At 49.7% G+C, this 27,577-nt stretch overlaps 4 protein-coding genes and 1 long non-coding RNA gene across 5 annotated transcripts; 1 reads left to right on the plus strand and 4 right to left on the minus strand.

Annotated features, from left to right (window-relative positions):
• Nucleotides 1-235: 235 nt before the first annotated feature.
• On the minus strand, nucleotides 236-17,298 carry LOC120961445 (uncharacterized WD repeat-containing protein alr3466-like). Its single transcript, XM_049611168.1, has 3 exons — nucleotides 16,081-17,298; nucleotides 14,650-15,766; nucleotides 236-9,361 (listed from the first exon to the last, which is right to left on the minus strand). The coding sequence occupies exons 2-3, from the start codon at nucleotides 15,668-15,670 to the stop codon at nucleotides 8,337-8,339; spliced, it is 2,046 nt and encodes a 681-aa protein (XP_049467125.1). The 5' UTR covers nucleotides 15,671-15,766; nucleotides 16,081-17,298; the 3' UTR covers nucleotides 236-8,336.
• Nucleotides 17,299-17,627: 329 nt separating this feature from the next.
• LOC125906815 (uncharacterized) lies at nucleotides 17,628-18,764 on the minus strand. Its single transcript, XR_007452163.1, has 2 exons — nucleotides 17,884-18,764; nucleotides 17,628-17,739 (listed from the first exon to the last, which is right to left on the minus strand). It is a non-coding gene; the product is annotated as an uncharacterized LOC125906815 (long non-coding RNA).
• Nucleotides 18,765-19,159: 395 nt separating this feature from the next.
• LOC120961001 (putative serine protease F56F10.1) lies at nucleotides 19,160-20,895 on the plus strand. The gene is made up of 2 exons (XM_040384535.2): nucleotides 19,160-20,374; nucleotides 20,447-20,895. The coding sequence occupies exons 1-2, from the start codon at nucleotides 19,279-19,281 to the stop codon at nucleotides 20,857-20,859; spliced, it is 1,509 nt and encodes a 502-aa protein (XP_040240469.2). The 5' UTR covers nucleotides 19,160-19,278; the 3' UTR covers nucleotides 20,860-20,895.
• Nucleotides 20,821-23,919, minus strand: LOC120961000 (cilia- and flagella-associated protein 52). Its single transcript, XM_040384534.2, has 5 exons — nucleotides 23,759-23,919; nucleotides 22,785-23,668; nucleotides 22,551-22,729; nucleotides 21,656-22,484; nucleotides 20,821-21,520 (listed from the first exon to the last, which is right to left on the minus strand). Exons 1-5 carry the CDS (start codon nucleotides 23,820-23,822, stop codon nucleotides 20,990-20,992), a joined length of 2,487 nt encoding a protein of 828 aa, XP_040240468.2. The 5' UTR covers nucleotides 23,823-23,919; the 3' UTR covers nucleotides 20,821-20,989.
• Nucleotides 23,920-24,320: 401 nt separating this feature from the next.
• Nucleotides 24,321-27,285, minus strand: LOC120961007 (NEDD8-conjugating enzyme Ubc12). Its single transcript, XM_040384546.2, has 4 exons — nucleotides 26,682-27,285; nucleotides 26,470-26,603; nucleotides 26,231-26,398; nucleotides 24,321-26,003 (listed from the first exon to the last, which is right to left on the minus strand). The coding sequence occupies exons 1-4, from the start codon at nucleotides 26,788-26,790 to the stop codon at nucleotides 25,863-25,865; spliced, it is 552 nt and encodes a 183-aa protein (XP_040240480.1). The 5' UTR covers nucleotides 26,791-27,285; the 3' UTR covers nucleotides 24,321-25,862.
• Nucleotides 27,286-27,577: the final 292 nt, after the last annotated feature.

Raw genomic sequence — 27,577 nt, forward strand, 5'->3', positions numbered from 1 at the left:
CATTTCTTACTATGTTTTATTTTATTTCTTATCTTCTTCTTCTTTTTTTTTCTTCATGCAACGCTTCTTCTGCCTGGGTTTCATATTTGTATATATGTGTAGTTGCTTTGTTTTTGTTCTTCTTCGATTTGCCTCGATGCTGTAGATATTTCTGCGGTGTTCACAAACGAGTCCCCTACCCTTTGTTTGTTTTCCCCTTTTTTTACTGTTGCTGTTAATCAAGTAATCAAGCTTTCTCAGCGCGCATTGTGCATTTGGATGTCTTGTGCTCGCGTTACATATTGGTCTATGCGATCTCACTGAACTTGCTGGAGGAGCCCGTGGTACGGGGTTGGAATTTTAATAAATTGAATCAATTGCTTTCAACGAAACAATGTTAACTATAGTATAATGTGAATTAGATTCTAAATTCTGCTACGTACGACAATTCATAAGAAACAAATTAAACAGTTTGTAATTGATAACTAAAACTGGTTAAAAGTTTGATACAACAACAAAAAAAAGATCCATAAAAGACGTCACACTGACAGACGTGTACCTTCCGTTCGTGATGAAAACACGCTGGATCGATTAAGGCAGGCAGAGGCGCATTGCGCTACGCCTTCCACAGGCTGTCGTCCATACGGAAAAAAACACCGTGCGGTTTTTCGGTTTTTCATGAGTTCGCGAGCATCGCATTGTTTCGCCTTTTGCACAATTTTGCGCTGTTGCTCTTCTCGCTTCATTCCCTCGTACTTCATCGTATTCGTAATTCGGGTGATGGTGTAACATAAATTGTACAAATAGCGCCACCATTATTACACACGCTAGTTCAAAAGCCCCTAAGAATTACATTAGAATTAGATTTAGGTTTCCTCTGCTTCCCTGCGTTTCTCTCTAACCGTCTATATTATGCGCACAATGCAGTTTTTCTTCCCGGTTCGGGTGGCATTTCTCCCTCCACTCGCCGAATTTTGGTATTGGTTTCCGTTCCTGCTACACATTTGTGTTTGTGTGTTTTCCTGTTGTTTTGTGTGCATTTCTAGCACTAAACTGTGCTGAACAGTGAGTGCGCAACGTCCTGCACACGCTTCAAATCATGCACTTCAACGCTTAGCAGGGTATCGGTCTTTTATCTGATTCTTTGCTACAGAGTTTCTTTTTGTTTTGGTTTGGTTTGATTTTATCCTAAACGCACTTTATGTGGTTATTTGTGGTTCCATATGCTGTGCCGTTTGGGTACACCTGGATGTGATCTTCATTTAGTATCCATTGTTTCTTTCTCCTTTTTTTTCGCTACTTTTTAGCGAAACAATGTCTATTCTTCCCGATGTGGTCGTACCCTTTTGTATACTTCTTCTGTTTTTTTTTTTAAAGCATAAAATTGAAATTTCATCATTCTTGCATCATATTGTGCGTGCAAATCTGTCTGTTTTTCGACTTTTTTGTTTGGTTGTTTGTGTTCTCTTTCGATATGATTCCACCGTTCCATCGTGGAGGGGAATGATGGGGGCATCAGCAAAACGGTAACGCAAAACGGTAAACGTTGAAAGGAAGCAGAAACCGCTCCACCAAAGGGGGAAGTCGGGCGTTGGCGTTACGTACACCCGCACCACGCAACGCAGAAAACATATACACATGTACGGGCAGTGCGTTCCTCTCTTTTTGTGCGTGCGTTCCTCTGTTTTCCCTTTTCTAGCAATTCCGGTTGCCTGTTTCCGGTAATCGGTAGTTTGATTAGTGTTTGTATGTGTGTGTTTCTCTTCTTGACGCCTTCTGTTTCAACGTCAACCGTCGCCGTCACTGGTCGAGTCAATAGATTGTTGGTGCGGTTGCCAGCATTTCGCGCATTTGGCGCACCGGATGTCGAAAGGTGACCTCACGAGCACGAGTCCTTCCCGCCACTGTTCTACCGTGCCCGTGCCCATCGTGGACGCCGTTCCGCTGCATACTAAAAAACCAATCTCTCCGGAAGCTACCCGAACCGCGCCACGGCCCAGCCGGGTCAGCCTGCGGAAAGACCGGCATAAGCCCCTAGATGCAACTAGCCCAAACGTGCCCGCGCAGCAGGACACGGTAGAAGGGGCGGCATCGCCCTCGTGACCCGTCACCCGTCGGAGCCATTATCCGTTGGTGCGAATGCGAACGTGGCGGCAGCACCGGAAGTCTCTTCACCATGGAGAGTGGGAGAGAGTTCCACGGGCTATTCCCTGGCACTGCTTATTCCAGCAAACAATCTTTCGAGCGCCAGCGCGCGACGGAGAAACTAACGCAACCATGCAACTGATGTAACGCTGCATGGTGACGCCGGTAACGCTCTGCACGCGGTATGTAACGCTAATAGACACTAACAGCGTAACCCCAGCATGTTAGAGCTAGTTAGCCATTACAAATGTTCAGAAATCAAAATCAAAGGAGGGAAAGTAACGTAAATTGCACCGGAATCGTTACGTTACACAGAACGAATCCCATTGGTTCATGTGCGACTTCGACTGCTTTTGTGCTCTCTGTCTTCCTCTGTCTCTTTTTGTTGTATTGTGCGCGATAGTAGAGGATGCATTGTGCGACTTACATTTGCTTTTATTTTGTCACATCTGTAGAGCGTGCTGCTTAGATCTTGGTGCTGCTCGCCTTTTTGGTTCTTTTTTGCTTGTTTATGTTTTTTTTTCATCATTTCTACTACTTGAATATTCTAGTTGTCACACATTTAGTACAAGTAGTTTGCACACGCCGTTTTCTTCCGTCTTTTTTGTTGGAGATGCACCAAAATGTGATTCTTGTTTATCTTTTCCTCTCTTTCGCTCTCTCTTTCTCTCTTTGCATGATATTTTCGTTTTATATTTGCATTTATTACATTGAGACTATGTGAAATTAGGCAGTGTATGGCGTTTGTTTGTTTGTTTCACTTTCTTTCTTTCATTTGGTTTGATTAGAAATGAATTTGTGTATGTGTTGTTGGGATAAGTGCGATGCAATGGGGGGATGTATATCTGTTTTGAGTGCACTTTTGTGCGACGTTACTGTATCTCTCTTGAGATGGAAGTTCATATTTCAAGCCAAAGGGTTTTCTCATTTCTCATTGCTGTGATTTTGTGGCGTGGCTGGTTATGTTTTGTGTAGCTGTAGTATTGAATGATTTTTTTTGTTTGTTCTTGCTTCTCCATGTTCTACCGCCTCAGAGCGGAGATTGCCGTTCCGTAGTGCGCACAGTGTAGTTTTTGTGGGAGTTACACGCTTGCACATTTTCTTCTCCATTGACACAAAAAACTTCGTTCAAAACCATATACACCGTCGGAATGAACAAATAAGCAACGACAACAATTTGTTTTTACTTTCCCCGCTTTTCTTACGTTCCTTCTTTTCGTGTATAAGGGGGAGGTATATTCGTTGAGCCTGCCCCTTCCCGCCACCATTTTAGGGGAACATGGGCAAAACCAACACAATATTGTAACAGAAACAAAACAAAAACCCTTTACAAAGCACATCGAGACAAATTTGTTGTTCGAACACAACTAACGTTGTGCCGTTACTACGAGGTGAAAATCCCATGTCTCCTGCCTGCAGCCAAAGCACACAAAGGGCCAAAGTCCTCCTGTCGGTCTGTTTCATTGCGATGTGCAGCAATCGAGTGATATAAATTACGTGAGCCTATCGATTTTACACACACTGGATTGCATTCTGATCTTCTCTGATTTTTGAGATTTTTGTCTCTCTCTCTCTCTTTCTTCTGCTTTCTGCATTTACTTTGGCCCTTTCCCTTTCATCGATTGAAAATGAGCCCCTTAGTTTGTATATTCAAGCGATAAAAGGTGTGATGAGGTGCTGTGCCGAAGGCAGGGGCAGAGATTTTCTCCCTTTTTTTCTCTTTGTTATTTTATTTTGCCAAGCAGCAGGATAGGACCGACCGACTACCGAACTGTAACTGAGCCTCTTAGCCAGACGGTACACGGCCGGTCATTCTGCTGCATCGGTTTCGCTTTTGTTGCGATGAAGGTGTGCCAGCAAAAAAACGACAAAGAAACAACAATAAACTCGAAACACTTATGGAGTGGTGGGAGTGGGGAGGAGGTGAGAAGGGATGAAGGTGGAGGAAATATTGAGGGAATTTTTGGATCGTCTGTGCTAGAGTGCCCCTAGCACAAGTACGAACATATTTCCACATACTAATATACTTCTCGTACGCAATGGTTTCACAGCCGAAAGGAAAGGTAGAACGCGATCACAAATAACAACCTAAACGGGCTTAGTAAATGAAACAAAGTAATGCTCTAACAATTTCAACTGTTGGCCGATTGGGTTTTTTCAATTATCAAAAATGGAAAATGGCATTTTTGTTTTGGAAATTTCGATTAATTGTTCCATGTTTGCTACTACTAACATAACACTACCGAAGTGAATTAAGTAAGACAACGATGTCTTATGAACAATGAGAAATGATCGTTAATAGCTTAATGTACTAAAACTCGAGGAGCAAAACCGGTTGTACTAAAAACGCTCAATACAATACTAAATACGAATAATACTTTGAGTAGCGCGCATCCGCTGCCAAACAGCAGATGTAAACTTAACAAGGCAAACGATGCACACATACATTAATCTAACAATGGCATAATTGTACGGCTTCGAGAATGGCATTTGTTTGCTTCTTCCGTTTTTGTTTCTGCACTTCTGTTCTGTGTGTGCTTGTTTCGTTCGTTTCTCTTTTTTGTGGCTTTTTACTTTGTTTGTTATTGTGATGTATGTTTTGTTTTCAGTTTCTTAGCTTTCTTTTTCTTCTTCTTCTTCTTCTTCTTCTTCTTCTTCTTCTTCTTCTTCTTCTTCTTCTTCTTCTTCTTCTTCGTTATGATTGCTTTGGGGGGGTTTGAGATTTTATGCATATTACGCTATTGGTTCCGCTAATTTTCCACATTTAGTTTTTTTTTTCCCTCTCTTCGTTCTCTCGCTCTCATTCTTTCCATCTTTCTACCTCCCTGCATAGTTGTACGTCTTAGTATATAGTACGAAAAAAACAACATAAAAAACACGTATATGGATACATCGGTAATCGGTACACATAATACAACATATATATCGCTACTGTTGATCCTGCTTCTCCTCTTCTTTGCTGTCTCGCTGCGGCTGCTTCTATCCAACACTAGACCCTCCCACAAACAGGCCTTGTATTTGTGGGCAGGCTGGAATAGGCAGGATGGGTGGATCGGTACCTTACACCCCTATACCCCCTTTTCCATGTCTACTACCACCGCTTCATCATCGGTTTGATCGTTCCTCCACTCAAAAAAAAACAAAACCAACCCCCACTGGAGCCTACAGTGTGGTTTTTGTTGGTTTGCTTGTTTGCTTGTTCTGAGTATGATCTATCGATGTGGCGGCAGCATCAGCATTCAGCTTCGGTTACCGCAATCACCACTGCTGCAGACCAGAACGATAACCAACGATGTCCACACGAAGGTGCACACTTGCGCCAATCGAAATTTATCTCAATCGAAGGTGTGTGAATATCCGAACTGTTCCACCATTCTCCCAGTGAGCCTCTCGCAGTGAGAATGGCGGATGGAGTTGGCCACTTGCACGATTGAGATAATAGCCCTTCCGATCGGGATGCAACGGGTGCATTCCTCCATCGCAGTGACAGCACGAAAGCATTGGAGTGGTGGAAGGCAGGCTTTTGTAGCCTTATTACCCACCTTGTTTGTCTGGCGAGACAGCCGCGCCCAGCTCTTTCACCAGCTCTTTTACTTTGGTTTCTGTATATTAGGTTGTTGTACAACTAGAAATGGATGTCTGTGTGTTTGTGTGTTTCTTTATATGTGTGAATGCAGTAAACATAGGTGACACATAATTGTAACGCAAAAGAGCTAACGCATCCAAAAAATGCTATTCTTTATATGGCTGTGTGTGTTAGTGTGTTAGTAAACTAAAAAGTCGTCCAGTCAAACGCCTTCAGTTGAGGTAGTACAACCACGGTCACCAACTCGGAAGGTGTTTGCATAATTGTATACTAAGGTGAGAGCAAACGTTACCGAAAACGTAACATATTCTGGAATAAGGCAGTATCGTTACCCCTCGCTCACCAGGTACGTTACCAAAATAACGCTATCAGCCAGGATTGAGTCCAGGATCTCAGTGGTACCAAACTAAGTCCCCTTCTGGCTGAGACTGGCAGAGAGACTGATGTCCATGTATACCAAGCGGATCGAAAATGGTGCGTGCCAAACCAACTGCACACTTGAACCACACTTGGACCACACACCAGCAATGTTTGGGAAGCAAAAATTAAGTTCTCTGTACACCTTTCCACACGGGGAAGGGCCATCATGCGAACGCACGCACGCAACAACAACAACAAAAACGACTTGAAGACGTGCACGTACCAAAAAAACCGACGGTCCATTTCACACTGCGTTCTCGTACGCATGTGCGTCAAAATGCGCGACCGGGAGAGGGAGCTTGGGAAGGTTGGTGGTGCGAACGGGCGCGAGACAGGCGTTTTGCTAGGAATGGGAACGATTCCTTCTCACCTCTTCTCACCCATTCGTGCACACACACACACACACACCATCGATTGAAGCAACAACAAATGCCTGCCAGCAGCAGACTAACGGTGCGAGGGAGCGATACCACAGCACTAAGCATAACAGTCCGTGGCGTTACGGGATGCGTTACTGAAAGCGGTTACAGGTGCGTCACGGAAAAGTAACGTAACGCTGGGACGCGTGAGACGAAAGGATGACCACTAGAGCTACCAGGGATAATTCTTTCATCTCTTGCAACAGGGAAAAGGGACAGTTAGGGTTTGTTGGGCGGAAAATTGAGCGTATTTTTTATGAAAAGAATGGTTTCTTGCGAGGAGATATTTGAGAATGAAAAAAAAAAATCACGGTCCTCACACACACACACAGCGGAGTCGAACCAATTTATGGGCGCCCCCAAAACGGCCTTCCATTTCAACTCCGTTAATGTGTGTGTGTATTTGTATTTCTCTCTCTCTCTCTTATAACGTTATCGTTTGCTCTATTTTTTCTGTATGATTTCATGCAAGCCACTGTCTTATGTATGTGTCCGTGTACTTAGGGATGATACTCTGGTGTTGGTTGTGTACGTGATTAGTATCTGCTTTTGGTCGCTTGATTGTTCACAGGGTGGGTGGTGTGGGTTTTCAGTGTTTGCTTAAGTTTGCCCTTTGTTTTGGTCGTGTTTTGTTGGTTGTATAAAATTGGTTTTTGAGTTTAAAAAGTTTGCATAGAAACCGGGTTGTGCCTCCGGGGTCAGCTCGGAGGCTCGTAGAAAAATCGTCTGTTAAGAAGAGGAGATTGTAGTTGGTCTAGACTTCGCTATCAGAGGGACGTCCCACTGAACTAATTGCTCACACCGTGCCACTGGCGCTACTTGGGGAATTCGTTTGAAAATCAATTAGAATGGTTCCAATTTGTGTGTGTTTTGTATTTTTTTTTTATAAATTTTGGAAATGTAATTCTTTAAACCCCAATCCGGAAATTAAGAAGCTTTTTTTTTGTTTTTTTTTATAAATACCAATTCTCATGCCTTATGCCGTTTGTGTGAGAAATTTAGAAAAAAATAAGTTTTGGATTTTGTAAAAAATAATTAATAAATGGCGACAAACAAGCTTGAAACATCGACCAACTAGTTTGTTGCTAGAACTACCGTTACAGAAGCCAAAAAGATACAAAACGAAACTGTAACCTAAACATACTTTTTCTCAAAGCGCCGTCCGCTTTGAAACGGGCGTTACACCGGCAGCGGCTGTCACACTACGTAGCAGTAGCGGGCCAGCCTGTTGCCATTGGAAGCACTGTCCTACTGTCATACACCGTGTGCTCGTGTGCCTACTACGATGCTGCAGAGGCTAGAGTGTTGCGGTACAACACGCTGAGACAAACATGTGAAGCATCTATGCCTTTTTTTTTTGTTCTGTGTTTTTGTTAGTTGATTCCTTCGAAATTGCTAAATATATTGGTCAAAAACAAATAGGAAAGCAAAACCAATCAATGGCAGAATGGTTAGAACGTTCTCTATGCACTAGGTTTGTTGTTTTTCGTTTTGTTTGTTTCGTTTTAAATCGGCTTGCACAATAAACCATCCAGCCAGTGGAGAGAAAACAATAACCTGACCTGTTTTTTTGCAATTAGTTCTTCTGTTTTTTTGCAAAGGAGAATGCGGGGAGATGAGCGCGGATACTTTCCTCGTACTCCAGCTACTTCGTACACTCAATCGCACTACGACTACCACTAAACGGTACTCATTTCTGAATGGCTGTACGCGTTTTTATGCTGTCCGACATTGTCCTGGCCCGATCTTACCGTACCTCCGTGGAGACAGCGCAACAGGTTTGGCGCTTAGTTCCACACGCGCAGGAACGAGTCCCAGGACCCTGTCGCCACTGCCATTCCGTTCTCCGTCACGCCTAAGCAGGACACGCGGTTGTCGTGTCCGGCCAATATGCCCGCCCGTTCCGCCTTCATCGTGTCCCACACGTTGCAGTTGAAGTCATCGTAGCCCGCCAGCAGCAGCCGGCCCGACTTCGAGAACGCCACGGACGTGATGCCGCAGATGATGTTGTCGTGCGAGTACATGGCCAGCTCCTGGTCGGCCCGGATGTCGAACAGCCTGCAGGTGGCATCGTCCGAGCCCGTCGCAAACGCGTGCCCATTCGGGAAGAAGGTGACCGCATTGATGTCGCTCTCGTGGCCCGGGAACGTCTGCTTGCACTGGCCCTCGCGGATGTCCCACAGCTTCGCCGAGGCGTCGCACGCCCCGGAGACAAACACCCGGCACTGGGGCGACAGCGACAGCGCCATCACGTCGCCGGTGTGCCCCAGGAACGAGGTGCACTGTTGGCCCGTCTCGATGTCCCACAGCCCGCACGACATGTCGCCCGAGCTCGTCACGATCTGGTTGTCATCGAGGAACCGGCAGCAGGACAGGTAGCCCGTGTGGCCGGGCAGCTCCCGCGACACGCGCACGTTGCCCTCGCGCGTCTTCAGATTGTAGATCGAGCAGATGTTGTCCAGGCCGCCGCACGCGACAAAGTTGCCGGACGGGGCGTACGCGCACGTCATCACCCAGGAGGAGCGCAGCGGGATCGCGTGCACCTTGTTGGTCGTGTGCGAGTCCCACACGATCAGCTTGCCGTCCTGCGAGGCCGACACCAGGTTGCGCGAGTCGCTCCCCCAGTGCATCGCGTAGATCTTCGCCAGATGGCCCCGGAGCGTGCGCCGGGTGCGCATCTGTATCCGGCCGATCGGTTCGAGATTGTTCGTCGCCTGGACGAGCGACGTGTCGCAGGCCGCCTTCCGCGCGTCCCGGATCGCATTCTTCAGCGTTTCCGCCTCCTGCCGCAGCGCCTCCAGCTCGTTCATCGTTCAGCGGTGTTCGCGGTTCGGTTTACTTCTCTCTGTATCTCTCTTTCTCTCTCGCTCTCGCCGAAGCGTTTGCTGCTGGGTCTGACCGTCTGGCTATGGGAAGCGTTCGAGCCAGTCGATGATCCTTGGCTGGTGCCTCACCCAAGCGCTTTCCCGACTGCCTTTGGGGGAAATTGGGTGCTACCACGGATCCGACTCTAGTTGCCTCGACACGTCAAACCGCACGCGAGAGCAACAGGAAAGCGCCTTTCCACCTTTCCGCTTCTTCCTCCTCCTCTCTCACACACGCACACACACACACTCACAAACCCGGAGACCGAAGGACTAGTCCGCGTACAGTACAACTCCAGGCTTTTCCGACTGCTGGTCACGGACTCATGCAAAAATTTTCCCGTTTTCCGCACAGACACACACACACGCGCGCGCGTTATTTCCTGCTGTGGTTCGCACACTCTCTCTCTCCCACACACGTTCTTTTACGAGCTTTCCTTCTTTTTCACGCTCTCTCTCTCTCTCTCTCTCTTGTTCGCTCGCTCTCACTCACACGCACACGTCTCACGACACGGCGAGCTCACGCATGTCACAGCGACGACTCGACGGTGACGATACACGGACGACGGGCCAGCAGCACGGACTGCTGGGTTGCAATGTGAGGAAGCACCGCACACCCTCCCCGCTTGCTGGCTGGTCGTAGGCGCGCCCGTGGATGATATGAGCGAACGTCGTCGTCCTCTCCTGCCGTTCCCCTTTTTTTCTCTAGGCGGACGATGAGAGAGCGTGAGCGTGATGAAAACTCTCGCTCGTTTTCACGCTCGCCTTCCCGCAATAGCAGCCAGCACTAAGCACGAAGCAATTTATCGATTATCTGCAGTTTTACCCGTGTGTGCTGCTATACCACCCAAAAAACCACGGCTGCTCTCTCGCTCTCTCTCTCTCTCTCTCTCTCGGTCACAGACACACTCCGTGCAAAAGCTGGCTGCCTAGTTGGTCACCTTTACGCCGTCACTTCGTTTTTTCTTCTCTCCTCGCAGCGAAACTGTTCTTTTTTCTTCTCTTCATTAACTAATATACATATATATTTATCTAACCGACTGCAAATGGAAATGGGAAAAGTAGGAGAAAAAAAGGGAAAATCACACACAATTGCACTGATTAGTTTTGCACGTCACACATACACACACACACACAGGCCCGTCACAGGATGTTCAATCCAGTTCAGCTTTGGAACCGCAATATGGGCCACCACCATCCATCCCTCTCTCCCTCTCTCATCTCCTCAAACGCCCACCCCACCCAAACGGGGATTGAAAAGTTGCCGTTTCATACTGGAGTGACCATCACCACCCCTTGCTCCCCTTATCCTTGGCTTCGAGCCCCATTTTCGCAGGCACAAGAGTCCCCATTCCACTCCCCTCCCCCACCCCCCCCCCCCTTCTACACCACACTTTGCACCTGACGTGACCGTAACGTGACGGACCGTCCCGTGCAAACTGCAGGGTTCGCTTATCGTCCCAGCCCAGAACACTACCACACACACACACACAGACACACAAGGGCTTCCGTTCTTTTTTTTCACTTTTTTCACCCCACCCTTCCACGGCAGTCAATCAAGGTTGACATTGATGTGTGCGCGAGCACTGTGCCCTGCGCTGGAAGCGATCGAAAACCCCTGCACCCCTGCCCCGTGCAGGGCGTGTTCCAAGTGGGAACGCAAACGTGTGTGAGATAGAGCCGAAAGAAAAAGAAGAAGAAGAACATAACTAGAAGAACTAAAAGAACAGAAAATTGAACACTTTTTCTTCTTCTTCCTCTTCTTCTTCGTCTTCGGTGGTCCTGATTTCCTTCCTGACCACTTTTGCCTACACTTTGGAGTTTGCTTATCCGGGGGGGTAGGGGAAGTTTTGGAGGATGAAGTTTTGGCCCCTCCGTTTTTCCTCCCTAACCTCAATCCTACTAATAAAACCTTTCATCCAACCATCGCTATATAGTTGGGCAAACTATTAAAATGCACAAAGGCACACACACACGCACACAGTCACACACACACACGGAACACCCCCTATGCGTGCGCTGGGAACACTGGGGCAAAATTTTCCACCGAACCGTCCTTAAAACCATCATCAATCATGGGGCGCCTCCATCGGGCTGCACGCACTTGGGCCAGATTGGCTGGGTGAGGCCCGTTGGCCACACTTTTCCGGCTGGATAACACTCACCCTTACACTGCACTACGGTACGGCCGATTTTCATACACTATTCTGCTGCTGGATGCACATGATACGGTGGAAAATTGCAATTTTCTCGTCCGCGGTACCGTGGTTGCGACTTTTCCGTGACTCAGTAAAAAAACGAAACACTCCCCGAGCGAGCACTGGGTGTGCGCTGGCCGTCCCGATGGCTTTTCCAACCTGCTCATTTTTTCCCTGCTCTCTTGCTCTCTCGCTCTCTGGGTGCAATTTTCCACTCTCTTGCTCTCTGCGAGGCCGACCAGATACGCAACACCAGGCAGCAGGCCCTGGCGATGACGACAGCTTTTTCTGGAGCTTTTCCTGCTGTTGCTGCTGCGATGGAGAGAGTCAACAGCGAGAGCGGGAGAGAGCGCCCATGAGAGAGAGAAAGAGAGAGAGCGGTGTCCGTGTTGCGCTTGCTCCAACGCACACTTTTGGCTTCCGAAAATTTGCTCGCCGACATTTTTCTTTTCCCGCAAGGCAAGGCGCGCACACAGGCCGAGCGCGCTGGAAAATGTTGGGAGCTTTTTTTCGGGAGAGCGAACGGCGGCTCCGGGCGGTTTGCTGCGGCAACAGTGTGGCGGCAGTCGGTGGAAGCTAACTACAGGGCGGTTGTTCTCGGTTGGTGAAAATGTCGTTCCCATGTGCTCGGCCACATTCTTACCATACATCCGGGCAATCGACTCTCACTGTGCAAGAGGGTAGAGCAAATGGGAAACAGCTTACCCACCGGCACTCTGTGCACGGAATCGATTTATTTCTAAAAAGGTAAAGTGTTGTTTGAAGTTGTTGTTAAACAGATAATTAAATTAAAACGTATTTAAACTAATTTCAGTTGATACCACACTCCGTAGCTGTATACACTCTGACGGAGTTTGCCTTCAAAAAGCTCGCAAAATAACCGTCATTTTAAACCATCATCCTACCTTCAAACGACCATGGGATGTCGTTCTCGCATAACACACCTGTTGAAGATCACCAAAGTAAGTGAAAATTGAAAGAAGAGAACACCGCGCAGCAGCAGGTATGGTCATAGATATACACGTATGAGACTTTATTCATGAATTTAGACGATCTGCACATAACAAACAGAAATCTGCAACGGTCAACACCGCTCCAAACCAGAGTGTGCCGGATGCCATCCTCCCTCTGGATCGTATTTGGAATTTGGCTAGTGCAAGATGATGGTCAGCAAGAGGATTGGAGGTGGGAAGGAGGGAAAGGGGATTGGTTTTTGGTTGGTGATGTACTATATTCGTATTAAAAAGGGCATTCCATTCTTCAGTGTTCAGTGCTCCTACCTCCTATGTGTTCTGGTCTTTCGCTACACTCTAGCTTCTCTCTAGCTCTACTTTGCCTTTTGTTATAGTCGCCGAAGAATGATGATCCCGCCATTCCCGCCCCTACTACTTCCTATGTTGGGTGCGTGTGTTTTTGCCAGTGAGTTTTCATTGTACGGAATTGTGCATTGCTTGCACTGTGTTTGATGTAAAACGTCCATTATCATCATAATCAACAACATCCGTCAATATGCTGCATCCACAAGGGTGTGCGGATAAGCTCGCATTAACTGCTGCTGATGGATGTGGACCTCGGCTTGACTTAAAAACCGGCATATGGTTTATTAGATGTTTGTGATAGTGTGCTTGCTTTTTCGATAATTTTCCTCCATTTCATTCATGTTCGCCCTGTCTGGGGGATTCTCTCCACTCTTAAATCCTTCCCGCGTCATTCCGGAGATCCTACACATCATCATTCGGTGCCTAATTGTTGTTATTTCCATTCCTTTTTTTGTTTTGTTTTGTTTTAGTGTTTTCTATCCATAAATATATTCCGTTTTAGTTGCCTTTCAACATTCAACACATCGAACGCTACTGCACACCATCCACTTTTCCTACAGCTTACAAATTTGCTTGCTTGTTTTTTTAGGTATAATAATAATAATTATAGTAATAGTCTATATGCCAATCGATGTTCCTAAGCCGTGGCCATTTTCTCCCACCCACATTCTTTATCTCTTTCTCTCTCGCTGTCTCTCTCTATGTGCCCTTCTTTGCTTCACTTTGTTTTCTTTGATTTGGGATCCCTTTTCTGCATTGTGCAGAGGAAGGCAGCGGCGGCCCATTTCCTTCCGAACACAAGCGCGTCCTTCGCCACACAAGGGGTATACTACACGTGTACGCACACACCCGAAACCGAAGCGAAGGACTAATGAATAAAACTTAAATACTAACCTAAAAAATACAACGTACATGTATTTAGGATGCGTTTTTGGGGTGCATCAGTTTGTGCTGCTGCTGCTGCTGCTCCTGCTGCTGCTCGTAAACGCATTTAACGTGAGACATTTCTGTGCGCGCGGGCGCGATCGCCTTCAGCATTCGTAACCGCAGCTTTCCATGGGCGAATGGGATTCAAAATGGTAAATGTAGAGAATGTTACAAAGCAAGAAAAAAAACACAATAGTTAACCAATAAGATGCAATAATACGGGCGTAAAAATACCGATTGTTTTTGTTTGCAAAATTAAAAAAGAGAAGAAAAAAAAACAACTCGCTATTGCTTGGGTAAGGTTTTAACGACGTGCTTGTTGACGTGTGTGGGAAGGGGGATGTGTGTTGCGGTTTGTCCTCTCCTGTCCGTACATGTTGAAACGCGGCTCGGCTCGTTGCATTTGAATTTGAAGAGCATTTGGTAAGGACCAAACGGCGGTAATTGCAAATTCACCATATTCACCACACTGCAGAGCATTGCACAGGTGGCGCCCTCTACCGTACGCTAGCATAAGCTATAGCGCGTGGTGTGGTGCCAACGACTCGAGTTAAACCGTGCTCGCGGAGTGTAAACTTGGAACAGAGCTAGACTGCTCCTCACACGCTCAACGACAGTTCCACGGACAACGAAAGGGTTGATAATAAGAAAATAGGTAAAAAATAATCCTTCCAATGTGCGGGTTTCGCCGCTGCGTCGACGAATGTTGGTGAACTTTTCGTACGCTCTCACACTACACACACACACACACACAAAATTCCACAAACACTCTCTGTCTCTGCTGCTTCGCTTAGTTCCACACGCGCAGGAACGAGTCCCAGGACCCTGTCGCCACCGCCATACCGTTCTCGGTCACGCCTAAGCAGGACACGCGGTTGTCGTGTCCGGCCAGTATGCCCGCCCGTTCCGCCTTCATCGTATCCCACACGTTGCAGTTGAAGTCATCGTAGCCCGCCAGCAGCAGCCGGCCTGACTTCGAGAACGCCACGGACGTGATGCCGCAGATGATGTTGTCGTGCGAGTACATGGCCAGCTCCTGGTCGGCCCGGATGTCGAACAGCCTGCAGGTGGCATCGTCCGAGCCCGTCGCAAACGCGAACCCGTTCGGGAAGAACGCCACCGCATTGATATCGCTCTCGTGGCCCGGGAATGTTTGCTTGCACTGGCCCTCGCGGATGTCCCACAGCTTCGCCTTCGCGTCGCACGCGCCCGACACGAACGTTTTGCCCTGCGGGGCCAGCGACAGCGCCATCACGTCCCCGGTATGCCCCTGGAATGATGTCGTCTGCTGGCCCGTCTCGATGTCCCACAGCGCACAGGACATGTCGCCCGAGCTCGTCACGATCTGGTTGTCGTCGAGGAACCGGCAGCAGGACAGGTAGCCCGTATGTCCGCCGAGCTCGCGCGCAATGCGCACGTTGCCCTCGCGCGTCTTCAAATTGTAGATCGAGCAGATGTTGTCCAGCCCGCCGCACGCCACATAGTTGCCGGACGGGGCGTACGCGCACGTCATCACCCAGGAGGAGCGCAGCGGGATCGCGTGCACCTTGTTGGTCGTGTGCGAGTCCCACACGATCAGCTTGCCGTCCTGCGAGGCCGACACCAGGTAGCGCGAATCGTTGCCCCAGTGCATCGCGTAGATCTTCGCCAGGTGGCCCCGGAGCGTGCGGCGCGTCCGAAGCTGGATGCGACCGACGGCTTCCAGCTGTGCCGTCGCCTGCAGGATGGACGTGTCGCACACCGCCTTCCTCGCGTCGCGGATCGCATTTTTGAGCGTTTCCGCCTCCTGACGCAGCGCTTCGATTTCGTTCATGCTGTCGCCTGTTGTCGATCAGGTGGTGGTAGTGGGTGGTGACGGTGTACTCACACTACTACGGTTCTACACCTCCTCCTCTCGTGTCGTCACACTCTGTGTTTGGGCCGTCCCATTGCGTGTGCCAATAATTAGTCGCGTTGCGTTGGTTGGGTAGGAGTTTGAGGCATGGAAGGAGAAAGGGAAGAAAAAAGAATACACACGTAAGAGATCGACTAGCCACTATTGTATTCAGATGATCAGATCGTTAGGCTATAGAGAGAGATGCTGCTAGAACGAACATCACCATCATCATCATCATCGTCATCATCATCGCCCTTTTTCCAGCAGTGTGAACATCACGATCCACCTGTCTCGTTTTCTCTCACTCACTCACTCACTCTCTCACACACACCACAAACCTTATTCACCTTGCCGTGTTTTGCTAATGTTTGCTTTGGCTCGGGCTGCTGGGACTGCTACGGTGCCAGCCTCCTTTGCCTTTGCATCGCCCGTGCCCACAATCTGACGCGCGCAAGGGGGTGGGGGATGGTGATCAACCTAGAGACACGCACGCACTTGCTCACTCACTCACGCAATGGACGTGGGAAGGGAGAAAATAGGAAGGAGAGACGGAAGGGGGGCTGTATTTCCTCACTGTGGATCAATTAAACCCCCCTCTCCTGCCGCTGTAGCTCTCAATTGCCCGTCGCCACTGGGCTGAAGGGAGATGGCAGCGGTGTAGGGAAGACGAGACACACTCACACGCACCCCGACTGTATATTGTTGTAGGAGGAGGGAGGGAGGGAGGTGAGGGAGGATGGGAATGCAACACCCTTCCGAAAAGCGCGTAATGGCACTAATCTAGCGATCGACAGCATACAAACTCTCTAACCCTCTCTCGGGGGCGGGAATGGTTGCACTTGTGCTGGAGGGATATCTCCCCCTCTCTTTCTCTCTCTCTTTCACGCTGCACCCTTACCGCGGATGCAGCGCGTAAATCGGCCTGACACACTCTATATCCGCTGAGCGGATGCGAACACACACACACACACAAACACATACACACAATTGGTACATGCACACACACTAGCGCAGTGGCGCGCGCGCGCGCAACACACCTACACGCTTACGCACACTGCGATTCACGCAAAGCCAATTATTAAACCCCGTGCGCCCGCGCCCGCGCGCACACACAGATACTGGTGGATCTTTGCTGCACAGCCTACTTTACACACACACGCACAAATACACCCTTTACACCGTGTATATCACTTCATCACTATCTTCAATGCCGATTATTCGATTTACTTTTCTGCTCCGCCCTGCCAGCAGCCCCCGCTGTAGCACGATTTCGTGAGAGATTATTAAATGTACACACTAACACACACATACACACCCTGTCGGAGATCGAGTTATGGGGGGGAGGGTGGAGTTTCACACTGATTCTAAATATGCTCCAACGATTCCAGGCAACAGCTTTCGGCCTGGAATTAGGACGATGATGTAGATAGTTCACACTCTCGTGACGTTTGGCGAGATGATCATGACGATGATGATGATGATAATGATGGTGATGCACTTTTCCGACAGCACCCCTCCTCTCTCTCTCTCCACCACCAGTGGAAATGATGATCAAACAGGGGTTGCTGCTGGTGCGGGGAGCTGGAAAAACAAGAACAATTCGCGTGCGCAAGATGCGTGCCTGCTGAGATGTGTGTGAGTGCTGTCTCCGTGTGCGGCCGGGCCACACACTTTTTTCTCTCCCTTTCGGCTGACCGACTGTGTCGGGACGGACGGACCGGACGGACCGATGACGACACCGAGCGCGCGCACACACACACACCGTGTTTCTGTGTCCGTGTGCGCTTGCTGTGTTGCTGCTTTCCGCTGCTACTTGCCGACGGCGACGATTGTCCACCTTTTTTTTCGCTGATGGGATCGCAACCCGCCTGCTCCTCTCTGCTCTTCCGCTTGCACGACGGACAATGATAACGCTACAGCGCGCCGTCCCCGATGACTTACACACTTCCAACGGGCACACCACGGGCGGGACACAGTGCTGCGTGTGTGTGTAGGTGTACGGGATTCTGGAATGATTTTGAGATCACAATTTTGATACGGTTGCTGTTTTTGCTGTAATATTTGCTTCGGTGTGAGTCCTGTGCTCACCCAGCTGCGTTTTTTTCTTCTTCACCCCCCATCAACTGGCCCCGAGATGTGATGATCCGTACCTCTGGGGTAGATGAGCGCACTTCCAGCGCACCACCCTTATCAAACACCGTTTTGGATGCGTGAGCAGCGATGAATAATGGCTGTGTAGAGTGTAGAGAGGAGGAAGTTTTCTCTGTCTTTCCGTCTCCCTCCCGCTCGCTCTCGGTCTTTCGCTCTCTCACTCTCTCACACACTTGCCAGTCGTTCGCCCTTGCGCTTCGACGGTTCCTTCTCCAGGGCGTGCGCAAGCGACTGTGTTTTTTTGGCACAGCTTTTCCTTTTGCTGTTCGACACGCGTAAACACAACACAGCACAGCACAGCACGCACGCACGGAAAAACAAGACAATCACACACACATGCGCGCACACACAAACACAAGCCTTGAGTTTTTCACTGCGTTTGTCGAGCGAACTTTTCCTGAAGCCACTTTGCCGTCACCACTGGACTGTGTGTGCGCGTCGAGATCGAGACTTGCTTTGCTGCGGTGAGCTGCCGTCGCATGCGCGCTTTCTCTCTGCCCCGTGCTATACGGCGGGCTGATTTCGCTTGATTGTGCTAGCCGTCTCTTTTTCGCGCGTGCTGGAAGCAAACGTCATACATGCGCTGCAGCCAAGGTGTGTAGAGGTGCGGTTTGCTGAGGCTGGTTCGAATTTGCTTGGTTGGTGATTGTCAAACTTGAATTATACTTTCTTTCTCTTTCGCGCTATTGCTTTTGTAGCGTGTCGCGTTTTTTGTTTCATTCTTTCCACAGGCGGTTGGAGCTTATCTCATGCACTTTCACTTTTCTTTAAAATATCCGTTACACTTATTTGTAGAATAACAGTCTCACAATCAACTCAGGTTTTAAAAAGCTATACTTTCTTAAAACTCTGACATCATTACATAGAGCACAAAATTTGCACACTTTTTCTTCGTTAAAATGTATTTTTATTATAAAATAACCGCCCAGTTAACGCCCGTACGCAACAGAAGCAAAAATGCAGCAGCAGAAAAAGCAGCATGGATAATTCTAGGCTTATCTTCCCTCCAGCCTTCCTCGTTCCGCCCGGTTTATGCTTTTTTTTATCCTCCCATTCGCACGCAACATTACACAAGCAAGGCCAAGGCAGTGGTGGACTGTGAGCAGGGCAGGTCACAGAAGCAAATTCGATTAGCTCGCCCGTCCGGCAGGGTCAGTGCGAGAAAGAGAAAATTGATAATAGTTATCAGCGCGGGGAGTTTGTTTAAAACAACGGTCGACCGACGGCCCTGCCGATAGTTGTTGTTTGCTGCAAGTCGTGTTCGGTCAGTAGTCGCTCGTTGTCTTCATCACCGTTCTTTGTGTCGTATCGTGTCGGCCATTAGACCGACCAAAAGTGTCCCCATTTTGAGTGCCTGCCTTCAGTCCGCGTGTGCCTCCACGTAGCACGGCAAGATGGTCGATAAATCCTTTCTTTATCCCTTCCTTGGGGTGATGTTTCTGCTCCTCGGCGGGGCGGAGGTGTACGGTGTGCGCCGCTTTTGGCGTGGCAAAATGTTCCAACAGGATGCACCGAGTCGCTCGGAGCGCTTTCACGCGCAAGCCGCCGTTCCGGATCTTTGGTTCGAGCAGCAGCTAGATCACAACGATCCGACCAATGCGGCCACCTGGCAGCAGCGCTACTACGTGAACGATCAGTACTTTAACGCGTCCGACCCGAACGCACCGGTATTTCTGATGATCGGGGGCGAGGGTGAAGCCACGGCCCGCTGGATGCACGAGGGCGCCTGGATCCGGTACGCGGAAAAGCACGGCGCACTGTGCTTCCAGCTCGAGCACCGGTTCTACGGCAAGAGCCGCCCGACGGAGGATCTGTCGACGAGCAGTCTGGCCTACCTGACCTCGGAACAGGCGCTCGCCGATTTGGCCTACTTCATCGTGGCCATGAACGACAAGTACCAGCTCGAGCCGCACCGTCACCGGTGGATCGCGTTCGGCGGTTCGTACCCGGGCTCGCTGGCCGCCTGGCTGCGGGAAAAGTATCCGTCCCTGGTGCACGGTGCGATCAGTTCCAGTGGGCCGCTGCTGGCGAAGATCGATTTCGTGGAGTACTACGACACGGTCACCCGGTCGCTGGAGCGCTACTCGGCCGACTGTGTGCGGGCGGTCAGGAGCGCCTTCCAGCAGGTGGAAACGCTGCTCAAGCACATGATCGGGCAGCGCACGCTGAACGAAAAGTTCCAGCTGTGCGATCCGGTCGAGCGGTCGATCGAGAATCCGCTCGACATTGCCAACCTGTTCGAGGCGATCGCGAGCAATTTCGCCGGCGTAGTGCAGTACAACAAGGACAACAGCCCGCACGCTACCGTGACGATCGACGAGGTGTGTGACGTGATGGTGAACCAGACGATCGGGGCACCTGTGTCCCGGCTGGCCGAGGTGAACCGGATACTGCTGAAGCAGAGCAACACCACCTGTCTGGACTTTGTGTACGACAAGTCGATCGAGGAGATGCGCAACACCTCCTGGGGATCGTCCCAAGCTAGTGGAGGTAAGTGAAGGGTGTCATTACGCCTTTTCTTTCTATTGTCTTCTATTTTTATCGTTTTTTTTGCTCCCCCAGCCCGACAGTGGACGTACCAGACGTGCAACGAGTTTGGATTCTATCAAACGTCCAACAATGCCAGCTCCGTGTTTGGCGACCGCTTTCCGGTGGAGTTCTTCGTGCGCCAGTGCGTCGACGTGTACGGTGCCCGGTTCGGGGCGGAATCGCTTGCACGGGCCGTCTACCGGACCAACACCAACTACGGTGCGCTCGATCCGGCCACCACGAACGTGCTGTACGTGCACGGCAACATCGACCCGTGGCACCGGCTGGGACTGACCGAAAGCAACGACATCCACATGCCCACCATCCTGATCGACGGCACGGCCCACTGTGCGAACATGTACGAACCGAAGGACAGTGATCCGCCACAACTGAAGCAGGCCAGGCTCGAGATCGATACGTTTATTACGAACTTACTGGCGATGTAGTAGATAAGGTTGAAATACAAAACTTTTAGCCCCGAAAAAAAAGCCCCCCGACCACTTCTTCTTCCGCACAATAATTTCACACGCACTACTTTGATCGAAATGATGCTACCAACACGGTTGCGAAGGGCGCCTACTGCTTTCTACCCGCGCTTAACGGTTCGTTCAAATTGCAATCCTTTCCCCGGGAACCACCACCACCCTCCCCATCAAGTTGCGTGAACGGTGATTGCTCCGAAAGGCGATTCTGACTTCCGGCGGAATGTTGTGAGCGTGTTTCCCACTGCTCCTGCTGGTCACCGTCCGCCAGCGAAGCGGTATCAACGCACGGATCGATCGTTGGCTGTGCGTTCGGGTCGATCGCGGGACATTCGGCGATTTGGCTCGAGCGTGTCGACCGACCGGAAGCGTGGACACGAATGTCTTCGTTGTTGTTGTTGTTGCGTAGTCCTCCGAGAAAGGTTCCCACGCGGGAATCGGACGTTACCAGTGGTGCTTTGCGCGATCCGTCACGCCCAATGACTGCCTGCGAGGACAAGCTTTTGGCCAGTTTGGTCGCGGATGTGCTCGGTGTCGGTGGTTTGGAGGGCGCTTTCGACGCCGTCGACTGTTCGTCGTCCTTCGCGGGCTTCAAAATGTCGTCGGGGATTTTAATGTGGAATTTCTGTAACGACCAGGCAAAGTTAGTTATTGCGTCAGCGACCTTGTTACCGCAGGGAGGGGATTAAAATTAATCCCCTCTTTGAGGAAGGGCAGTACCAATCGATTGCTACACAAACCACCACCACCAAATACTTACCTCCGGCACCTTCCACACAAAGATACCGCCATCGCTCGAGCCGGTGACGAGAAACTTTCCGTTCGGGCTGTAACGAGCGGACGTGATGGCACTGGCATGCCCAATGCCGACCGCCACCTCCACCCCGAGCTGGTAGTTCCACAGCCGCACGATCTGGTCCGTGCCGGCCGACACAAAGTACTCGCCCATCATGTTCATGTCGATCGCATTGATCGGTCCCGACTTGGAGCCCTCCACCTCGCGCACCAGGCTGCCATCGTACGCCTCCCAGTACCCGATCAGCTTGTCCGACCCGGCCGTCAGTATCTGGACGCCGGTCGGGAAGTACTGCGCGGCAATGAACTGCGTGTGGGCGAAGATCACGTGCTTGCGCGTGAGCCGTATCAAATCCCAGATGACGCACGAACCGTCGCGCGACGCCGACACCACCTCCGTGTCGTAGTTGTTGATGTGCACCGACTCGATCGGACCGTAGTGCTCCTTCAGCACCCCGATCAGGCTCTGGACGTACGGGTCGATCTTCCACACGCGCACCTGCCCTTCGATGCCGCCGCTCACCACTATCTTGCCATTGCTCGTCACGGCCACCGATGAGCAGCCCTTGTTGTGTGCGTTCGGGATGGCGTAGATCAGCTTCCCGGACAGCGGCGTAAACGCACGAATGACGCCATCGTTCCACGCCGAAATAATGCTCTTCCCGTCCCGGCTGAACACGATCGACGAGGAGGCAAAGTTGGGCACCACGATGCGCAGCAGCTCCTGCATCTTGGACGTCGACCAGATGCGGATCGATTCGTGGCTGGCCGTGGCAAAGACGAGCGAAAAATTGCTGCAAAACACGAGATGTTTCGTTGAAGGTTGTTCGCAAAAGGGACCATTTTTAAAGCTCACTTACTAAGGAAACGCTATATCGTAGACGGCATTCGTGTGGCATGTTTTGAGTAGGCGCAGGCTGGACGAGAAGTTTGCCAGCTCCAGCGAGTAAATCTCACAACCGTTCGTTCCAATCAGCAGCGTTTTGCCGTTTCGAATCTGTAGCGATGTAATCACGCCATCGATCTTTGTCGATTGAAGCTAAAACGAAACAATATAGTGAAAAGCTTCCAAACGCTTGAAGCCATAGCCTTACCGATTTCAGCTCCGGCCACGTGGGACCACGATAATTTTTAAAGTTTCCGTTCCGCTCCTGCACCATATCGATCGTACCGTCCCCAGCGCCAATAATCAACTTCCCGTCCGGCAGCAGCAACAGATCGCGCACCCCGTAATGGTACTTCTCGCAATCCTTGCCCGGTGGCTTCTTCGCATTATGCTTGCCGAAGCATCCGAGCAGCACCGGCATCTTGTCCTGCGATGGATCGCTCGGATTTGGATTACAGTTCAGGTTAATCTTCACAATGTCCCCGCTCATCGTGCCCACGTACAGCGTGTCGTCGTTCGGGGAGATGCGCATGCCGGTAAACTCGCGTCGCAGCTTGCCCACCGCCACGTCCTGCACCGTCAGCCGCTTCCGCTCCCGGTCAATGTTCCAGACGCGCAAATTTTGATCCCCGCCCGACACGAACGTGGTGAACCGTTTGTTCAGGCTGGCCACCTTGGTCGCCTCGCCGGTCGTTTCCTTCGTGGCGATCGTGCCACAGATCGCCGTCCGCTGCTCGATATCCCACACGATGATCGAACCACAGTCCTTGCCGCCCAGGCTGACCAGGAACTGGTCGTTGGAGGAGAAGCAGAGCGACTGGACCCGCACGCGGTGCAGCTCGTGGCGCGAAATTTCTTTGCGCGTTTCCCAGTCCCACACGATCACGAACGCCCGGAAGCCCATGTGGTTGGATTGGCCCGAGGCCACCATCCGCCCGCTGGTGGAAATGTCCAGCGTGGAGATGGTGTTTGTGTGACCGCGCAGGAACGATTGCTTGTTGGTGGCGCACTCGTAGATGGAAATTTCGTTCCCGAGGGGAAACACCAGATGCCGCTGGTCGGGATGCACCCGCAGTCCGCAGACGACGTGCCCTGGGAAGGGATAGAGAGAGAAAGAGAGAAAACGTTTAATGTATCTACCACTTTGGGAAATGAACTTCCCAAAAAAAAACCATTACTCACCATCGAACCCAATGATTGCGGAGGGCTCCAGGGTCATCATTTCCGTCGGCTCTTCGATGGACATCTTGGACGAACAGCTTTCTAGAAACGTTGTCTTGCAAGGGATTAGTGGGAAGAAAAACTGCACAATCCGTAGCACCGGCAACCAAAAGGTTTACTGTGCGTGTTTTTGCAATCGCTCTTTGAAGTCGAGGCTAGCCCTGTTTAGGGCACAGACTGGTTGTTGTGAACAACACGCTTACATAGTTACCGACGGGTTGCCAATGCTACAGGTTGGCCTGGCAACGCCCCCTCCCCCCTCCCCACCAATGTGTAGGAATTACTCCATGTACATGCAACAAGTGGTTTTATCGATATTGCTGTCACCGCCCATGTAAAATTATGCGCAAACAGTAAGGATTGGGATTGTGCCCGCCCAACGGGGGGAAAAACACTCTTTTTTTTTGGGGGGCAGAAAATAATGCACAAATCTAAAGGTTGTGCGACTATTGCGACCAGAATGAGGTTTTTTGGAGGCGTTTACCATTTTCGCAATTTTCAAAAAGTTGTTTTTAACTATGCATTAGTTTCCTCTTTTCACAGTTTATTTTTTCCGTTTTTTTTGTTGTTGTTGTTCATTATCCTACGTATTGTTGTGTAGTATGCCATGCTTTTGCTTTTCTCTAGCATTCAGTTTTGGGGAACGATCGAGCGGGAGGCTTTTTCCTTGTTTAGTAGATTTTGGTTTGTTTCCTCTCTATTGTAACGCGTTTGTTGTGGTTGGTTTTTGTTTCAGTAATTATTAATTATAATTTTAAAAAATCATAACGATTGGCAAACGGCAAATGTCGACAGAACGCTTCGCTGTGGCATATTCCAGCAGTGGCAGTCTCTACTACGAGCCAAACGCAAGCGTGTGTGTGTGTGTGTGTGTGTGTGTGTGTGTGTAGTACGACGAGGAGCACGAATGGGTGGCCCATGTCATTTGTTTTTGTTCCTTTGTTTTGCTAAGTGTTTATTAGACGAAAGGATTTCTCTATACTATCCTTTTACGATTTAGCCACTAGAGACTGTAACGGCTTGAGTTTGTGTGTGTGAGGGAGAGAAAGGGACTTAATCTTCGTTTTTTTTTGTATAATCACTATAAGCGCAACGTAAGCTACCGTACTAATCCGCCTGTCCCTGGCGCGTTCCATTGTGTTAGCGTTCAAGAAATTGTGCCTTTTCCTATCGACCAAATGAAGCCATTGGAGATGTTTAAATTTTGTTAACGCTCAAGCAGCGCGCGTGATTCCCTGCTTTTCCGATGCGTAAACCATTGCGTGCGCGCGGCGTATGCACTTGCAACGCGCGCAGGTCCTCACAACAGCTTCTTGGTAGAGAATGTACAGATAAAACGTGTTTTAAAAGTGTGACTTTGTGAGTGTGTGTGTGTTTTTGTGTCTGTGCATTGTTTTGCCGTTCCTGTATGTTCTTGTTTTTACTCTTGCCTGTCGAGCTATTCTATCGTGTGCTTTTTTCCGAATCGAGCCTATTTTTCCTCCGACTGACTGTAAGTGCATTCGTCGTATATTTTTGTTTGTTGTTGAGCTGCATCCCGCGATTTTAAGCTATCTAAACAAGGTGCATATCGCCCGTTCCTGTAGTTCCTCTGATCGTGCGCTCCACTATTTCTTCTGCTTTCGGGTTTTCTCTTTCATATCATCACATTCTACACAAGGCCAAACTTGCAGCTTCTACACTAAATCGAAAGGTTGCGTAAGAGTGGAAATGGTGTGTAACGCGTTGCCCCTTCTTCTTCTTTTTTTTTTGTTTTGTTTAATCCGCCGTTAACTTCTATTCCCTTGTGTATGCTTCATTTACTTCCAGTTCCAGTTGTTTGGGTGAATTTCCGAGCATTTTCCTTTCCTATTAGATTGCCATTAGGGCTTTTTCTTTGCATTTTGGGTTTCTGCGCTTCTTGCTGCTGCTGCTGCTGCTGCTGTGCTGCTTGTGTTTGCTTGTTCGTGGCATTTCCCGTTGTCCTCTCTCTTTAATTATAGTTAAAGTCTATATAATAGCGCCCACCAATCGTAAGAATAATTAAATAAACGCAACATGTAAGGGTTAGTTTCGAATTTATATATCACTTGAGACAGCGCTGGAAGTACGTCGCGCCAATATAGTTGCCGCGCATCGCTTTGAAAACATTGTGCTCGAACAGGCGCCGGTTGGTTTGCAGCACTTCCGCCGCTTCCCGGTTGAGCGGATCCTCCGGATTCGGTTCCTTTTTTTATGGGAAGGGTGGGAGAGAGAGAGAGAAAGCGAACCAATAAGACACGTTAGTTTGGGTTGAACGAGAACAGAGCTAGACGACTCATTTGCACAGCGGAGATGACAAAGAAAGTGATGTGCATTCTTTTGGCACCAGTTTTAGGGGCGATCACATGCGAGCTTCAAGCCACCAAAGATAGAGAGGGACAGCGTGTGAAAGGTGAACCGTTTTCTACATACCAGGAACAAGTACTGCAACCCATAGACGATCGAGTTGATCGTCAACACCGGTTTCCAGTCTTCGCGCAGAATGTTCAGACATACGTTGCCCTCCAGGTCTATGTTCGGATGATAGACCTGAGTTTCGCACTTGACCTTCGGCGGTTCGTGCGGGTAGTTCGGTCCAACCTAGGAGAAGAGGGCGCGTTAGCGTCGAATGGCGTCGTCTCCGAAAGTGCCCCCCCAACACGGGTACGTACCTTGAAGTTGAACACGAAGCGTCCGCTCTTGTAGAAACCCTCATCCGGGCAGATAATCAGCTTGAAGTTGAGCAAATCGTCCGGGTCCGGGAACTCGGTGGCACATGTTTTCGGCAGGTTTAGCTCGTTGATATCTGTTGGAAAAGGACACACAGTTTAGCTTCGGTTGGAGCGTGAAACCCCTCCCAAACAATAACCCCGGCATAGCATACCCTTGGTGATGCGAAGCTGTGCAGCAGTGAAAGTTTTCTTCTGTCCTCCGGCCTTCGGCGTTGCTTCACCATCTTTCTTCTGTTGTTTGAGCGAGAACAGTTTAATCATCGCTGATGCGTCGTTTGCACGCTACGCGTGAAAGGGACGGGACAGAAGGTGATACACACACACACACACGATCACGCACGGCACACGCACAGGCAGCTCCCAGAAACAGGACGACGGAATTCCGCTACGGGGTTTGTGCGCTGCTGCTGGTTCGATCGCGCTTTGTTGTTGGTTGTTTTGGCGATGGGGCTGCTGGTGCTGGTGCTGGTGCTGCTGCTGCTAGTTCCGTCGTAACACTTCGCATACAACCAAAGGGTCACAGTTCATTCAGGAGGTGGGGAGTATAAGAATAAGCACGGCTGCTGTGTCGGTTACAACCACTTACGCCGAGTGCCACCGAGATGTCGCAATGTGGCGGTGCGCTTGCTGGCTTGCAAACACGAACACAAATTTAACGATGCGTATATTTACGAATTTTTAGATAATATTTTCACTATTTTCTAGCGTTTTGCTAAATAGACATTTTTGTTGTGACAGCGCTGCGACCCGTACAACATAGTGGGGGGTTTTTGACGTTCGAATATCGCTGCATCTCGCTCATTTTCTCTAGCCGTCCTTTACTCGCCTGCAGTGCTCGTTTCAAAGTTAGCGTTTGAGTTCCTCTCTCCCACTACACTTCGAATGATTTGTCCAAAGTGGGTTTATTATACAGGTGGGCTTATCCCGAACAATTTGACAGCCGTGCTGTAGAAAAATGAAAACGAAATGACAGGAGGTGATTCGATCATTTGTTGATGTATGCGTGAGAATTCCAATGGCTGTTTTGGTTGATGTGTCGTAGTGTGGG

The sequence above is a fragment of the Anopheles coluzzii genome, chromosome 2 (assembly GCF_943734685.1).
Source record: "Anopheles coluzzii chromosome 2, AcolN3, whole genome shotgun sequence".
Taxonomy (NCBI): domain Eukaryota; kingdom Metazoa; phylum Arthropoda; class Insecta; order Diptera; family Culicidae; genus Anopheles; species Anopheles coluzzii.

What these genes read in the sequence shown, in the direction of transcription:
- LOC120961007 (XM_040384546.2), bottom strand. Translation starts at nt 26,790, where the DNA reads ATGATTAAACTGTTCTCGCTCAAACAACAGAAGAAAGATGGTGAAGCA. An exon ending in ACAGCTTCGCATCACCAAGG is followed by an intron (nt 26,604 to 26,681) that starts GTATGCTATGCC and finishes CTTTTCCAACAG; the next exon opens with ATATCAACGAGCTAAACCTG. An exon ending in GGTTGCAGTACTTGTTCCTG is followed by an intron (nt 26,004 to 26,230) that starts GTATGTAGAAAA and finishes CCATAAAAAAAG; the next exon opens with GAACCGAATCCGGAGGATCC.
- LOC120961001 (XM_040384535.2), top strand. Translation starts at nt 19,279, where the DNA reads ATGGTCGATAAATCCTTTCTTTATCCCTTCCTTGGGGTGATGTTTCTG. An exon ending in ATCGTCCCAAGCTAGTGGAG is followed by an intron (nt 20,375 to 20,446) that starts GTAAGTGAAGGG and finishes TTGCTCCCCCAG; the next exon opens with CCCGACAGTGGACGTACCAG.
- LOC120961000 (XM_040384534.2), bottom strand. Translation starts at nt 23,822, where the DNA reads ATGTCCATCGAAGAGCCGACGGAAATGATGACCCTGGAGCCCTCCGCA. An exon ending in TACGATATAGCGTTTCCTTA is followed by an intron (nt 22,485 to 22,550) that starts GTAAGTGAGCTT and finishes CGTGTTTTGCAG; the next exon opens with CAATTTTTCGCTCGTCTTTG. An exon ending in TTGTGTGGAAGGTGCCGGAG is followed by an intron (nt 21,521 to 21,655) that starts GTAAGTATTTGG and finishes TGGTCGTTACAG; the next exon opens with AAATTCCACATTAAAATCCC.
- LOC120961445 (XM_049611168.1), bottom strand. Translation starts at nt 15,670, where the DNA reads ATGAACGAAATCGAAGCGCTGCGTCAGGAGGCGGAAACGCTCAAAAAT. An exon ending in GTTCCTGCGCGTGTGGAACT is followed by an intron (nt 9,362 to 14,649) that starts AAGCGAAGCAGC and finishes AACACCGCTGAA; the next exon opens with CGATGAACGAGCTGGAGGCG.